At 41.2% G+C, this 16591-nt stretch overlaps 2 protein-coding genes across 5 annotated transcripts in view; both read left to right on the forward strand.

The window, feature by feature from the left end:
- Positions 1 to 16591, forward strand: part of LOC5572158 (5-hydroxytryptamine receptor 1) — a 333876-nt gene that overhangs the window by 231503 nt on the left and 85782 nt on the right. The window lies entirely within an intron of this gene.
- LOC110674339 lies at positions 929 to 7828 on the forward strand. The gene is made up of 3 exons (XM_021838634.1): positions 929 to 972; positions 1231 to 1937; positions 7821 to 7828. The coding sequence occupies exons 1-3, from the start codon at positions 929 to 931 to the stop codon at positions 7826 to 7828; spliced, it is 759 nt and encodes a 252-aa protein (XP_021694326.1).

The raw sequence follows: 16591 nt of genomic DNA on the forward strand, positions 1-16591 counted from the left end.
ATATCAACATTGTTGAATTGGAAAGTCATTGTCGATCTAGCCAGATTGTGCTCATGCAGTGGAAATCAAATAGTAGTTATTCAGTTAAATTTAGATGATTATCATGCAAATTTGCTTAGTCTTATAAATATCACAGTATGTATGGGTGGTTTATCTAAAAATTCAATTTATTACTATCTAAGTATTCCTTCTTCAGATTTCATGCATTAGACTACATATAAACCTAACCATAAATAACTGTGAAAGTAATTCGAGCTAAAGGTAAAATCACAGACAAACAGACGTAACACTTAGAACAAATCTCGATCAAAATCATAGTCACGAGGACATGTGCGCCCAATGCTAAAATTATTGTATTTGGCCGACGGGCCAACAGATGGCGGTAGTGTGCAAACGTCAAACGCGAACAAAAACGATGCGAGCGCTGCGGGTGGCGGATTGGCCACCTACCATATTTTTGAATCGACCGTTAAAAAGGTGGTCGATGGACAATGATGAGAGTGTGACGTCTGTTTGTCTGTGGTAAAATCATTGGATTGCATAAATGTCTTGAGATTAATTAAAGCTATAATTTAGACCTCAAAGCGCCAGTAGAGACCGCGAAAATAAGGCTTCAATAAACAGAATTGTCTTTAACGTGAGAGAGATTTGACTAAACGTAAGTTTTTATAATTAGGCTAAATTGTGGATTAAAGCTTATTGAACTATTTCAGGATATTAAAACTCCACCAAAATAAAGGTTGTTTTGAAATCTCGGAATTTCTGTTTTCTCTCTGCTGCGGAAGACAACAATTTTTAATATCGTTTACGGTGGTGCTAACGAGGTCTTGCCGAAGCCGACGTTGGTTAGCTGCTGCGATTACAGCCGTTTATCGGAATCTTCGTGCTGAATTCTTTACGTAGAGCACGGCCTTTTTCTGGCAAGAAGATGTCCGAGGTGAACGTGAAAACAGCAGGTAAGGCAAGTGAAACGTCTAATGGTAAATCAGGAGATCAAATCTCCAAAAATACCGAAATCCCCCCATCTCACCCCTCTTGCTCATACAGTAAATCTCCCCTTGATAACCAAGACCAAAAGACCGTAATCACGTACGAACCGAATAGTTGTCGTACCTGTAACAAGGCCGATAACAGCCTCATGGTCCAGTGTGACTCGTGTGATGATTGGCATCATTTTGACTGTGTAGGAGTGACCAAAGAGGTCGAACAAAATAGCTGGAATTGCTGTAGATGCGTAACCGCGGCGGCGTACCAGAAGAAGTCGAACCCGAAGTTGGAAACCCTGAAGTCACGGAAGCCCAAGAAAGTCAGCACGAAGACGAAGGAGAAGAAGCCGTGCAAATCGGCCAAGCACTCCGTGGACAAGAAAAAGGCGCAGAAGGTGGACAAGGTGACTACGAGTGTTAGGCAGCGGAGTAAGGTAATTGAGCAGGAATTTGGTACGACGAGGACCAACAAAATACCGGAGGTCTCTTCGAAATCAGGAAAGGATAAACCAGTAGCTGGAACAAAGGACGCCAAATCAATTATGTCGACGTCATCAAGAAGGTCGGAGCGGATGGTGTTAGAAGTGCAGCTGAAGAAACTTGAAGCAGAGCAAACCCTTATGGAAGAAGAGATGAAGAAGAAGCGAGAGTTGTTGGAGAGGAAATTCAGTTTGCTGGAGGAAATAGCCGAAGTTGCATCGAACCGAAGTGTACGTTCCTGCGTAGCTGATGACCAGCAAGATCCAGCGGAAAAGGTGTCATCGTGGTTACAGGACCAAGAAACGGATGAAAGTTCACGGTCAGACGATTCAAGATCAACATCCGATACAAGTGAGGATTCGAGCGTTGATGACGAGACGAGCGAGGAAGAATCATCCACTGGACTACCGGAAGATGACAGCGACGAGAGTGAAGTACCATTCAAGCCTTGCAAGCAATCAACGCCAAAAGGTTCCTGTCGTCCAAAAGCAACATCGGTGGTCCAGAGCAAATCATGTCCTGCACTAGTGGCACTCTCACCGGAACAAATAGCTGCCCGGCAAGTTGTTCCACGAGATTTACCGAAATTCAGCGGAAACCCGGAGGAGTGGCCGATGTTCTTGTCAACCTATGAGAGCACAACGAGGATGTGCGGTTATAGAGATGAAGAAAATATGATTCGGTTACGGAACTGTCTGAAAGACGATGCTCTCAACACTGTCCGAAGTTTTCTCATGCTTCCTTCGACGGTACCAAAGGCAATCAGTGCTCTGAAGTTACGTTTCGGTCAGCCTCAAGCTATCATCAATACGTTAAGAGCAAAGGTACTCGGAATGTCACCGATTAAAGCGGATGCGATGGACAAGCTGATTGAACATGCGTTGGCAGTGCAGAACTTGTGTAGCACAATAGATGCCTGCGGGAGAAAGGAGTACAAGCGAGACGTTACCTTGCTCAATGAGCTTGTTGGTAAGCTGCCACCTTCTCTCAAACTTGATTGGGCGAGGCATCAAAGGAAGTTGAACAAGGTAAGCTTGTTCGCTTACAGCAAATGGATCTATTCCGTGGCGGAGGATGCTTGTTTAATTTGTGGCACTCAGTCTACTGAACAGCAAGCTCACAGCAAACCAAAAAACAAAGCGTTCTTGAATACACATTCTAACTTCTCAACTTCAGATGTTCCAAGACAGAAACCTTCGGAATACCAGTGCTATAAACCGGAAAAGAAGATTACCGAAGCCGCTTGTATCAAATGTTGCGCGGTTTGTAAGGGAGGATGCAGGAATGCTGGAAAATGTCCGCGGTTTTTAGAACTTTCCTATGAGGCGAGGTGGGCTACTGTTCGTGAACTTCGTATATGCCGCCGGTGTCTCAGGCAACACAGCGGAAAATGTGATGCTAAGCCATGTGGAAAGAATAATTGCTCTTTCAAGCATCATGAACTGTTGCATAAAGACTTGGCAGTTGCTTCTGGGCCCAGCAACGGTACAAGACGACCTTTGCAAGAAGAAACGAACGTGAACACTCATTTGTCGAGCTCCGGGGTAAGAATGTTCCGTTATCTTCCGGTTACGTTGTTCGGAATCAAGAAACAGATGGATTGCTATGCATTTCTGGATGACGGTTCGGAACTGACATTGATTGATCAGGACTTAGCAAAAGATTTAGAAGTGTCGGGTAAGTCAGCGCCACTTTGTCTGAAATGGACCGGCGGGACTCATCGGTTTGAAGCGGAATCCCTAAGCGTTGATGTTGCGATAAGTGGACAATCTGGAAAGAAATTTCTGCTCAATGATGTTCGCACAGTTGGAGACTTGCAGTTGCCGGCTCAGACTCTCGATGTGGATATGCTGAGAGAGCATTTCCCATATCTTCGCAACCTCCCGGTACAATCCTATCAGGACGTCCGACCCCGAATCCTGATCGGGGTGAAACATGCCAAGGTAGCACTCGTCCAAAACAGTCGTGAAGGCAAGGAGGGCGAACCAATTGCCGTTAAAACCCTACTAGGATGGACAATATACGGTAGTTGCAACCGCCCAGAGTCGAAGAATGTGGTATTTCGAACCTATCACATCTGCGAGTGTAATCTGCGTTCCGATGAAGGACTGCATGACGCAGTGAAGAAATTCTTCAGCCTCGAAGCTCTAGGTATATCGAAACCAGAGAAAAACTGCGTATCAAGTGAAAACGAACGTGCTCAAACTATGTTGCAGGCATTGACACGCTTCGATGGTGACCGATACGAAACTGGGCTATTATGGCGCTACGAGAAGATTCGATTGCCGGATAATAAGCCGATGGCATTACAGCGGTTCAGTTGCTTAGAGAAGCGAATGGAACGGGATCCTGAGTTGGCGAGTACATTACATGAAAAGATCGCTGACTATTTGGCTAAGGGTTATATTCGTAAATTGACTACCGAGGAACTTGAGGAAAAACAACAACGAGTCTGGTATCTTCCAGTCTTCCCTGTGGTTAATCAGAATAAACCCGGAAAGGTGCGTATTGTCTGGGACGCTGCAGCGGCCTTTCACGGTGTGTCGCTGAACTCAGCGTTACTGACAGGACCAGATGAGCTGACTTCCCTACCAGCTGTACTGTGCCAGTTCAGAAAATACCGAATCGGAATATGCGGAGATATCCGCGAAATGTTCCACCAGGTTCGAATACGACCGGTGGACCAACACTGCCAACGATTTCTTTGGAGGGGAACCGCAGATCAGGAACCGGACACATACGTTATGAACGTCATGACATTCGGCGCTTGCTGCTCTCCGAGTACAGCTCAGTTCGTTAAGAACCACAATGCAGAAAGGTTTAAAGAACAATATCCAGCAGCTACCGACGCAATAGTAAAGAAACATTACGTGGATGATATGTTGGCGAGTGAGGAGACAGAGGAAGCTGCTATTGAGCTGGCAAAAGCCGTGCGGTTTGTTCACGCGGAAGGAGGATTTGAGATAAGGAACTGGATATCGAATTCGCCTCGTGTTCTAGCAGAATTGCGAAGGAATGACGAACGAACTGCGCAGAAGAATCTGGATTTGACAGCGGAGTTGGAGACGGAGAAAGTCTTAGGAATGTGGTGGAACACAGCAAACGACTGTTTCACGTTCAAGGTTTCCTGGACACGTTTTGATGAAGCTCTGCTCGAAGGAACACGTCGTCCTACAAAGAATGAAGTACTCCGAGTTCTGATGACAGTTTTCGACCCTTTAGGTCTAATATCAAACTATCTGATGCACCTCAAAATCGTTCTACAGGAAGTCTGGCGCTCTGGAGTTCAATGGGGACAGCTGATCCAAGACAAACAATTTGAAGCGTGGAAAGCTTGGGTCAAACTACTTCCTTTACTGGAACAAGTTAGTTTACCGCGTTGCTATCGTAAGGTAACATCGACCGGCTCAGCAACGGAAATACAAGCGCACATTTTCGTGGACGCCAGCGAGAATGGAATGGCTGCAGCTGTTTATCTTCGTTTTGAAGAAGCAGGCCAAATAGGGTGCATGTTGATGTGTGCAAAGACTCGCGTCGCCCCTCTTAAATATCTCTCTATCCCACGACTGGAGCTTACAGCCGCTGTAATCGGAACGAGGTTGATCAACAGTATGATGCCAGAGCTGGCGTTGCCGATATCCAAACGTTTCTTTTGGTCGGACTCTAGAAATGTCCTATGTTGGCTACAGTCTGACCATCGCCGATACAGCCCATACGTAGCCGTGCGGATAAGCGAAATTTTGGATTCAACGGAAGAGTGGGAATGGAGATGGGTTCCATCCAAACTCAACGTGGCGGACGATGGAACTAAGTGGCAGCGAAGACCAGATCTGAGTGAAACCAGCAGATGGTTTAGAGGTCCGGAATATCTGTGGCAGCCCCAGGAATTCTGGCCTCCACCGTCATATAAAGATAGCACTACAGAGGAAGAACTACGACCCAGTGCTCTCTTCCATTGCCATGCATCAGAACCACTGATTCCAGCAAGCCACTTTTCAAGCTGGAAACGCCTCTTGCGAGTGACATGCTATGTAAAACGCTTCGTAACCAACTGTCAACGTCTTGTGAAGAAGAATGGCATTATTACGGGGGCATTTTCTAGTGACGAGCTACAGCAAGCAGAGATCCATCAATACCGAGCTGCACAATACGACGTCTACGCCGATGAAATAGAACTCCTTAAGTCGAACAGCAACCATAATCAACAGTGCCAGCAAATATTGAAGAGTAGTGTCATCTACAAGCTCAGTCCCTTTTTAGATGCAAATGGTGTGCTAAGGATGAAAGGGAGAGTTGACGCCTGCGAATTTCTGCTGGACGATGCGAAGAACCCGATCATCTTGCCACGAGATCATCCTCTCACACGACTAGTGATCATATACTATCACGAAAAATTCCATCATCGAAATCAAAGAACCGTTTTGAACGAGGTACGACAACGCTTCTGCATCGCTCGCTTGCGAGTAGCTCTCAAGAAAGTTAGAAGCAATTGTCAACGATGCAAAAATCGAGATGCGATTCCAAAGCCACCGGAGATGGCAGACCTTCCCCCAGCCAGATTGGCTGCCTATACTCGTCCGTTCTCTCATGTAGGGGTCGACTATTTCGGTCCCATTGAGGTCACATTGGGAAGAAGGGTTGAGAAGAGGTGGGGGGTCTTACTAACCTGTCTTACTGTTCGGGCCGTACATTTGGAGATTGCCCACTCATTGAGCACTAACTCGTGCATTATGGCACTCCGAAACTTCGTCGTTCGACGAGGTACTCCGGTATCGTTCTATAGCGACAGAGGCACAAATTTTATTGGAGCAGATCGAGAGTTACGGGAAGCACTTAAAACCGTAGACCAAGAGATGATTATGAAGGAGTTCACCAGCCCACAAACGGCTTGGCATTTCAATCCACCTGCCTCGCCGCACATGGGTGGCAGCTGGGAGCGATTGATTCAAAGTGTGAAAAGGAATCTGGGAGAAATCGTGGGAAACAGACGTCCTAATGACGAGGAGCTAAGAAATGCGCTGATAGAAGTGGAAGGAGTGTTGAATGCACGGCCGTTAACAGATGTACCGGTCGATGATGAATCTGCGCCAGCCCTGACACCCAATCATTTTTTGCTTGGGTCGTCTGACGGTGCTAAACCGTTGACGCTCTGTAGCGACAACCTTGTGGTTAGACGGCACGGACACGAGCTGTCCCAAGTTATGGCTAATCGTTTCTGGAAACGATGGCTACAAGAGTACCTTCCAGAAATCACAAGACGTACTAAGTGGCATCAGAAGGTAAAAGCGATTGAAGTCGGCGATATAGTGGTGATTACTGATCCGGAACATCCCAGGAACTGCTGGCCGATAGGTCGGGTAATAGGAACAACCAATCGAGACGGACAAGTGCGTAGAGCAACGATTCAAACGATGAAGGGGATCTACGAGAGACCTGCCGTTAAGATAGCGGTTCTCGACGTCAAGAGCGAAGTTGAGTAAGCCGATCCTGATGTCGGCATACTGGGGGGGACTGTTGCGACCCCTCGGTGCTACAGCGCTCTTTCGACATCTATACAAGCCGTACCCACTGTGAGGACGAGGCGTGCGCCCATGGAGTGCAGATATACAGGGTATGACAGTGACAGAATAGCTTAGAAGCAATATCAACATTGTTGAATTGGAAAGTCATTGTCGATCTAGCCAGATTGTGCTCATGCAGTGGAAATCAAATAGTAGTTATTCAGTTAAATTTAGATGATTATCATGCAAATTTGCTTAGTCTTATAAATATCACAGTATGTATGGGTGGTTTATCTTAAAATTCAATTTATTACTATCTAAGTATTCCTTCTTCAGATTTCATGCATTAGACTACATATAAACCTAACCATAAATAACTGTGAAAGTAATTCGAGCTAAAGGTAAAATCACAGACAAACAGACGTAACACTTAGAACAAATCTCGATCAAAATCATAGTCACGAGGACATGTGTGCCCAATGCTAAAATTATTGTATTTGGCCGACGGGCCAACAGATGGCGGTAGTGTGCAAACGTCAAACGCGAACAAAAACGATGCGAGCGCTGCGGGTGGCGGATTGGCCACCTACCATATTTTTGAATCGACCGTTAAAAAGGTGGTCGATGGACAATGATGAGAGTGTGACGTCTGTTTGTCTGTGGTAAAATCATTGGATTGCATAAATGTCTTGAGATTAATTAAAGCTATAATTTAGACCTCAAAGCGCCAGTAGAGACCGCGAAAATAAGGCTTCAATAAACAGAATTGTCTTTAACGTGAGAGAGATTTGACTAAACGTAAGTTTTTATAATTAGGCTAAATTGTGGATTAAAGCTTATTGAACTATTTCAGGATATTAAAACTCCACCAAAATAAAGGTTGTTTTGAAATCTCGGAATTTCTGTTTTCTCTCTGCTGCGGAAGACAACACTCCTATTTTATAAAAAACGTCGCAAAAATATGACTTTTAAAATGTTTGATTGGTGGTAGTGTAAACTTTGCCTTTCGATCTAAATCTCTAAACGTGGTGTCATTCGTAACACAGTGTTTGTAGTAGGGGTCGTCCAATTATGACGTCCATCATATGTTGGATGAGGGGGGGGGGGGGGTCCACAAAAGTGTGACAGTGCATGTATTCGGTATTGGAAAAAGCGTGATAGAGGGGGGAGAAGGGGTCTAGAAATCCCGAAAAACGATGGACGTCATATTTGAATCGTCCCGTAAAGTAGGGCAAAAGTATGTTTTTGAGATTTCTAGCTAAATTCAAAACTAATGCTATGAGTGTTTTAGTGAGCGTTAGCGTTAGCGGAGTTACGGTACACTTCGTAGATTGGATACTAGCAATGTTCATATTCCTTTTGATAATCTCATCTAAACTGCTTTCAAGAAAAAAGCTGGAGAGTGTACCTTGATCCAATCATAAACAAGAATACGAAAATAATGAACATCGCTATTCCCGGCCACGCCCATCTTCACCGTAACTTGGGATAGAGGAAGGAATTGTTGATGTAGCACTTACTTAACGAGAGGCCTCCGACTCAGTGACACCCTTAACCCCTCTACTGGCGCAGCTTCATTTTTTACCGCAAAATAAATATTCAAATCGTTATAATTTTTTTGTTTTTCAATATTTTTGCACCATTTTTTCACAAGTTCACAAACAACTCTTCTAGTTCCGAAATCCGTGTCGATATTTATCATTGGTGATCTGGTTTTAAAAATATTCCGATATTCCTTGGGAGACCGTCATTTTCCATATAATTTTTTTTTGGCGGCCATTTTGTTTTTGATCAATTTGTCAAACAAATAAAATGTGGGCTATATTATGCCAGGTAATAAGGAGCTACTCTGAAAAAATCATACAAATCAATCAAGAATTCTTGGAGATATCTGAAGATTACGATATGATGTTTTTAGAAGTTTTTAAGATCTTTATTTGGCCAGCGTGATTCCAGAAACCTAAATGCTCATTACTTAAAGACGGCTGCACGAAATTGCTTCATTTTTTCACAACATACTCTCATTAATGTATTGTTCCGAAGAGTGAACATCCGAATACGATTAAAATTCTGTAGCCTAAGAAACCAACGAGGGGTTCTGGTTACGGGTCGGTCCCCCAAGGAATTTTGGAATATCTTCAAAACCAGATGACCAATGATCAATCGAAAACTTGTGAAAAAATATTGAAAAACAAAAAAGTTATAACGATTTGAATTTGAATTTTGCGGTAAAAAATGAAGCTGCCGGTAGAGGGGTTAAAAGTGCTACGGGTTTGGAGGTTGGAAATGGTAATAAGCCTGAAAAGCTGGCGATGGGCCCAGTGGATTTGATTTTGAATTTTTTTCCATTTAATCTTTTGAAATCAATTGAGATTTAGTAATGTTATAACAATTTGATAATAAATCTTTGAGTTGTTTAGTGAAATTGAAAAAAATCCGAATTAGGAACTATATCATTTAATTCAACTAGAGTTTGTATCCTTTGATAGATACGCGTATGTCGACTAGCGTTGGGCAAATTTGTCTATAACATCGGTTTAACTGAATCGATTCACATTTGAACTGCCGAATCGATTCACCGATTTAATCGAATCCTTCAAATCGATGTTTTTGAATCGATTCGAATCCATTACGATTAATTTTTAGGTAGTTTTAAATGAGACCTAAAGCATTTGCATTCGATTTTAACATGCATAAAATAAATCAGATTTGTAATTCAAAAGAACAGATTTACTACTTCAAGGCCAGTACAAAATTTGGTTTCTTTTTCACCAGCTGGTTGAGAAATGATCATCAATCTCAACCAAATGAATCGAATCAAAAAATCGAATGAAGAAAATCGAATCAGCCGACTTCAGATGCCCCAAACATCGATTCAAAAATCGATTAATCGAAATGAAAGCATCGATTTTCGAAACATCGATTCAAAATCGCCCTTAGCGTCGACCTCAACTGTAAAGCCGTCTTCAGTGTCGTGCACTAGAAATTTTTTAACTTTTTCATCGCACTCACGGAGAAATACGAAAATACTAGCATGACAAATGACATTTGTTTATGTTTTCTTCATTATAAGGGCTTCGCTGGTTCCGCTACCGTGTAGTTTTGTTATGCAGATAGCCCAGACAACCAAAAGTCGCATCAAAGTTCACGATATAACTCGTTTATTCATGCAACTTACATCAAACCCGCAAAACACGGTGGATAAAATCGTCAGATTGATGAGTTTCCTTACCTAAAACGCTTTTTTCTGAGATCATTTACACATTTTGTTTCGTCCCGTACACACGTACAAAATAAGTCGAATCAATCCGTAGCAGCTGTCAAATCAACAATTGTTATCATAAGTTATGTCGCATAAGATTACAGGTTAGATCGGTAGAAAATTTAAACGCTCGCATTGTATGCTATTATTCATCACATAATATATACACGTATGTTGCGAAAAGGCCTTCTACGTACAAAAGTGGAGGCGATACACTTTTGTACGTAGAAGGCCTTTTCGCAACATTTTATAAGTAAAATGTTGCACGTGCAAAACAATGAGAATATATACCATGGTGTGGAAGAAGAAGCAATGGCTTCGTATGGGTGAAGAGATAAAAACGTAAACAAAAATAACTACGTCACTAATTTACACGGTCTCTTATGGAAGCTCGCTCGCTTGTAGTTGTGAAACATTTTGCACCGTACACGGATGTCACGCACACTAAATGTCTTTTCCTCACCTCGGTATATATTCTCATTGCGTGCAAAACCTCTAGGTGATTTTGTTATACGTACATTTTGGTTGTCTGGGAGTGGTTATTACGCTCAATGGTGTGGATGCTCTAGTGTAGATGTAGTGAAACTCAGAGGAAAATATTTGCACTCTATCTCAAAAAAACACCAAGAATCTGGGTAAAAAAAAAACAAATTGGGCGTTATTTCCAAATGCGTTTTGATGAGTCTAGAATGCGTGTGCTAGTTTCGTTGAGGAAAACAAAAACAAACTATGTATGATGAACTATGCGAGTGTTGGTGTGTTCAAATGTCACTAAGCTCTATTGGAAGTTCCTCTCCTATAGTCCATTTTACGAAACGGCAACATTGATGACATTGCTGTTACTTTCATACGTTACGATACCGCCTCCTGTCATAATTTCATTTATAAAATAAGCGATCAGCTGTTCAAAAACGTCTGGCAAAATGGACTTTTGCAGAATGCTGACCACCGTGACCACCGAATTCCCTTTCATTTTCAACCACACCCGACGAACGCTACGTGGTTCTGCAGAGTTCTAATAGTAACTACTGCTGTTCAACGCAAGGATAGTTTCTGAACAGAGCAGATGCCTGATCACTTGCTGTTTCCCTGCGACGAATGCTCCAGAAGATTGCCGTTTAAGGCGAAATAGGCCATCATTCAAACTTGTACGCGTCGTTGATGATTATTGCTAGTTCATCTCACGATTCTAAATCAACGAAAATCAGTTTGTTTTGCACTGAAACAGCTGGAAAAGAACCAGCATACTTAGCGTGTACAGTCATACTTTGTCGAGTCAATATAAACTTTCAAGACCGAGTTTTATCACTTTGAAATTGCAAGCTTCAAAGTCATCATCGCTGCTAAAACGAATGACTGGCTATTTAGCCTTTACCGCGAAAAATGACAAGATTCTTGCTGCCTCAAAGCGGGATTCTTCGGGATCATTAGCCATCAGTTTGATCAGGCATTTGTTGACATGAAAAGCAAAATATATTAATAATTAAAGTCGTTTCCAATAGAAACTAGCGTACCATCACTATTGAGTGGATTTTGAATCTGTGGAAGGAAAATATTAAATTTTCCTGCTGGAAGACGACGATTTACGAGCGCTAAAAACTGCCGCATCCAGGCTAGCTTTCTGGTAGGGATCAGTCGATTTGACGTTTGGCTTGGGTCGTTTTAACGCAATGTTATGGATTTTACTCAGGTGGTGCAGATCATTGATGCGTGCCACTAGTTCTCTCTTTTGCTCTCCCGCTGTTCTTATGCCGCGCAAATAGTGACGTAACATTGGTCAGCCAAACGTCTTTTTGCTTGATCCCTACCAGAATGCGAGCCTGTTTGCGGCAACCATTAGCGCTTGTAAAAAGCTGCACGGAAAAAACATTTAACCTAATTTTTTAGTTGGCTTTACCCAAATATAAGTATATCGACTATTCTTTCAACCTAATGTTGTCATAAATAGAAAGAGCTGCACCCAATGGGGTTAGTTTGGCCCAATAAGCCAAATTTGAGTAAATGCATTATTCTCAAGCTTGGGTTGAATGAACTCAATTTTGCGTTGAATAAATAAAAATTTATGTATTTTTACTATGACTTCAAAGGCAAAGTACCTAATGGTGGCTTTGGGAATTCAGCCAAATTTTGGTTATTCAGTTCAGATTTTTTACATGTGAGTTGATTTCACCTGCTTATAAGAGAAAAAAAACGCTTTGTATATACTTAACCTAAACATATAACGCATTAATCGTGGAAATAGAAGACTGTAACGATTTTTGTCTAAAATCATTAATTATTTTATTTGACATTTGTTGCAATGTTTCAACATTGGATATTCTATATAACTCGTTGGTACTATACCAGAGAGGAAGCTTCAGAATCTGCAGAGCTTTCTTCCTGGTATTACAACAGCTCGTCCATATTGGTACAGCATACAACATGGCTGGCCTGAAAATTTGTTTGAATGTCAAAATCTTGTTCGTAAGGCTAAGTTTCGATTTTCTATTAATAAGGGGATGGAGACATTTTACATATTTGTTACAATTGGCTTGAATGGCCTCAATGTGATTTTTGAAAGTTAAATTCTTATCTAGCATGAGCCCTAGATACTTAACTTCATCTGACCAATTTATTGGAACCCCTCTCATCGTGACAACATGTCTACTTGAAGGTTTCAAATAAAGAGCTTTTGGCTTATGTGGGAATATTATTATTTGAGTTTTGGAAACATTAGGAGAAATCTTCAATTTTTGCAAGTATGAAGACAAAATATCCAAACTTTTTTGCAATCGACTACAGATGACACGCAGACTTCGTCCTTTGGCGGAGAGGCCTGTGTCATCCGCAAATAAAGAGTTTTGACATCCCTGAGGTAACTCAGGTAAGTCAGATGTGAAAATATTGTATAATATTGGTCCCAAAATGCTGCCTTGAGGAACACCAGCTCTTACAGGAAATCTTTCAGATCTGGAGTTCTGATAATTAACCTCAAGTGTACGATTTGACAGATAACTTTGAATTATTCTAACAATGTATGTTGGAAAATTAAAGTTTTTTAATGTTACGCTCAAACCTTCATGCCAAACACTGTCGAATGCTTTTTCTATGTCTAGAAGAGCAAGACCAGTAGAATAGCCTTCAGATTTGTTGTAACGGATCAAATTTGTTACACGTAAAAGTTGATGAGTGGTCGAATGTCCATGGCGGAATCCGAACTGTTCATTGGCAAAAAGTGAGTTTTCGTTGATGTGGGCCATCATTCTGTTCAAAATGACCTTTTCAAAAATTTTACTGATGGAGGAAAGCAAACTGATTGGATGATAGCTAGAAGCTTCTGCAGGATTTTTGTCTGGTTTTTAAATTGGAACAACCTTAGCATTTTTCCATTTGTCAGGAAAATATGGTAATTGAAAACATTTGTTAAATATATCAACTAATAATGATAAGCTACTTTCTGGAAGTTTCTTGATGAGGATGTAGAAAATTCCATTATCGCCAGGAGCTTTCATATTTTTTAATTTTTTGATAATAGTTCTCACTTCTTCCAAACCAGTCTCACAGGCATTTTAGAAAACGTTATCTTGATTGAGAATATTTTCGAAGTCCTGAGTAACTTGATTTTCAATTGGACTAGTAAGTCCTAAATTAAAATTGTGCGCACTTTCAAACTGCATAGCAAGTTTTTGAGCTTTTTGAGCTCGAAAATAATTAAAAGTGGAGCTGATAGGATTGAGAATCGCTTCATGGGATACTTGAAATGTAACAGGGACATGATTAGAATCAAAATCAGCATGAGTAATCAGTTGGCTACAAAGATGACTAAAGTCGGTTAAGACCAAACCAATCGTAGATGGATTTCTAGAAATGGAAAAACATGTAGGGCTATCAGGGTATTGAATCGAGAAATATCACTGCACTCATCAAATAAAATTATGCCGTTGGATTTACTTTGAGAATTATTTCATGACCGATGTTTGGCATTAAAGTCACCAATGACAAAAATCAAGTCGATTTTCGCCAGTCAGTTTGGAGCAAATTAACTTGCTGTTCAGAGCATTGAAAAGGCAAATAGGCAGCTATGAAAGTATATTTACCAGACTGTGTTTCAACAGAAACACCTAAAGTTTTAAAAACTTTAGTTTCAAATGACGAAAACAGTTGATGTTTTATACGTCTATGAATGATGATTGCAACTTCCTCACATGCCCCATCAAGTCGATCGTTACGATAAACAAAAAAGTAAGGATCTCTTTTGAGTTTAGATCCAGGTTTTAAATAAGTTTCGGTAATAACTGCTAACAGAGAACGAACATTCCAATTTAAAATATTTAAATTATTATTTGGATCCATTAGAAAAACGTAATCCAATAACAATTTGATTTGTAAATTTTACACCAACTTGGACTACTTCAGTCATAGTGGTGGCTTTGAACATTGCATCAATCATTAGATTCAAATGTTCAGTTAGAAAATTAAAATCAGAGGCAGACATATCATTTGAAGTGGGTACATTATCTGATGATTTCCCATTTGAATTTTCGGTAGACGACTAAGCTGAATAGGAGTTACCTGTGGCGGTAGGGTTTTTTTTTCATTTGATTTGAAACAAGTAGAATGGGTACTCATAGTACGAATAGGGGAGGTGTTCAAATTTCCTGCTACGATTTCGGCAAAGGATTAACCGTGGATAGATACATTCGAAATTGAAAGATTCGAACGGCTACCCGACGGATTAAAATTAGTTTGCGAATGAGCATGATTATGATCTTCCTGATGGGTATGATTCCTAATCAAGCGATCGTTAACTGAAAAATGAGTAATGTTAGATACTCTTCCAGGCAAATTCCGGAAACGACCGTTATCGTAACGGATAGTATCTTTCATCTGCCTGGCACGAGCCTCAATGACTCTATTGCGCGAAGGGCAAGACCTAAAATTGGACTTATGATTTCCCTTGCAATTGGTGCATAAGAACTTATCGGTATCTTCCTTCACTGGACAGACGTCCTTGGCGTGAGAAGAACCTCCGCAAATCATGCATTTAGCATCCATGCGACAATTTTTTGTACCATGACCCCACTTTTGGCACCGACGGCACTGAGTGGGGTTCTGATAATTTCCTTCAGGTTTCTGAAAATGTTCCCATGTCACACGGACATCGAACATAGATCTAGCTCTTTCTAAAGCTTTAATATTATTTAGATCTCTTTTGTTAAAGGGAACTTAAAAAATACTATTGAGAAAGCCCTTTCCGAACAATGCCAGGTTGGGTCTCTTTTTCATAATGATTACTTGGACTGGAGAAAATCCAAGTAAATCATTTATTCCATTTTTGATCTCTTCAGGTGACTTATAGTCACTTGATAGGACCTTTCAAGACAACTTCTAACGAACGTTTAGTTTTGTCGTCATAAGTAAAAAAAATGTGCTTCTTCTCTTCAAGATGTCTGAGAAGAAGTTCGCGATCTTTAAGAGTTTCCGGCAAAACGCGACAGTCTCCTTTCTTTGCGATTTGGAAGGAAACCTTGATTCCCCTAATGGAGTTTAAGATCTCCTGCCTGAATCCCCCAAATTCGGAACAACTGACCACCATAGGCGGCACTCTTTGCTTCCTCACTTGAATCCAAGAGCCTGGGCTAGAGGCTGCTTCGATTTGGTGTTCGGAAAATTTGTCTAGAGCATCGAACTGATTGCTTATTTCGATACAATTATTCATTTCACCCTTGGAAGAAAGTTCGCATTCCGGGGAAGCGTCCTTTCTTCCATTCTTGCCACGTTTAGTGACAGTTTTAAATCCCACTTTTTTGGAAGGAAGTAGTGAATTCAGAGATTCACCCTTCCTTTTGTTAGTTGTTGATACCCTGTTTAGTTCGAAAGAAGACGTGACCTCCTAAGGAGTTTTTTCTCAAGACGGTGTCCAAGAAGGATTACCACCGCTAGCTTTCGCCAACGGGTCCAACGAAAAATCGAAGGCACGGGTCCAAACAAGGATCGTAAAGGGATCAATAGTAGAAAAAATAGTACTGAAAAGTACCATTTAAATTTTAGCACTGAAAAGTACTGTTTATGCAGCACTGAAAAGTACTGTTTTACTGCTTTAGGTAGTTTTTAAGAAAACTTCCAAGAGCAGAGAGAATTCGTGTATGGACAGCACGAAGGTACGATGCGCGCTGTTAATTATTCCACTCACGGTGTCTTTTTCATGTAACTTTATAACAAAAAAATCGGCATGTCTCAAATTTGGACCAATGAAAGACAAGATCTTCCTCTTTCATTTGCTTTAAAAATGAAAATAATCCATCGGGGGGTCTAGTGCATTTTTTTTTTTTTTTGAAATTTTGTTGTTCGTAATATCATTCCAAATGCACAGTTAATTAATA

The sequence above is a fragment of the Aedes aegypti genome, chromosome 1, assembly GCF_002204515.2.
Source record: "Aedes aegypti strain LVP_AGWG chromosome 1, AaegL5.0 Primary Assembly, whole genome shotgun sequence".
Taxonomy (NCBI): Eukaryota; Metazoa; Arthropoda; class Insecta; order Diptera; family Culicidae; genus Aedes; species Aedes aegypti.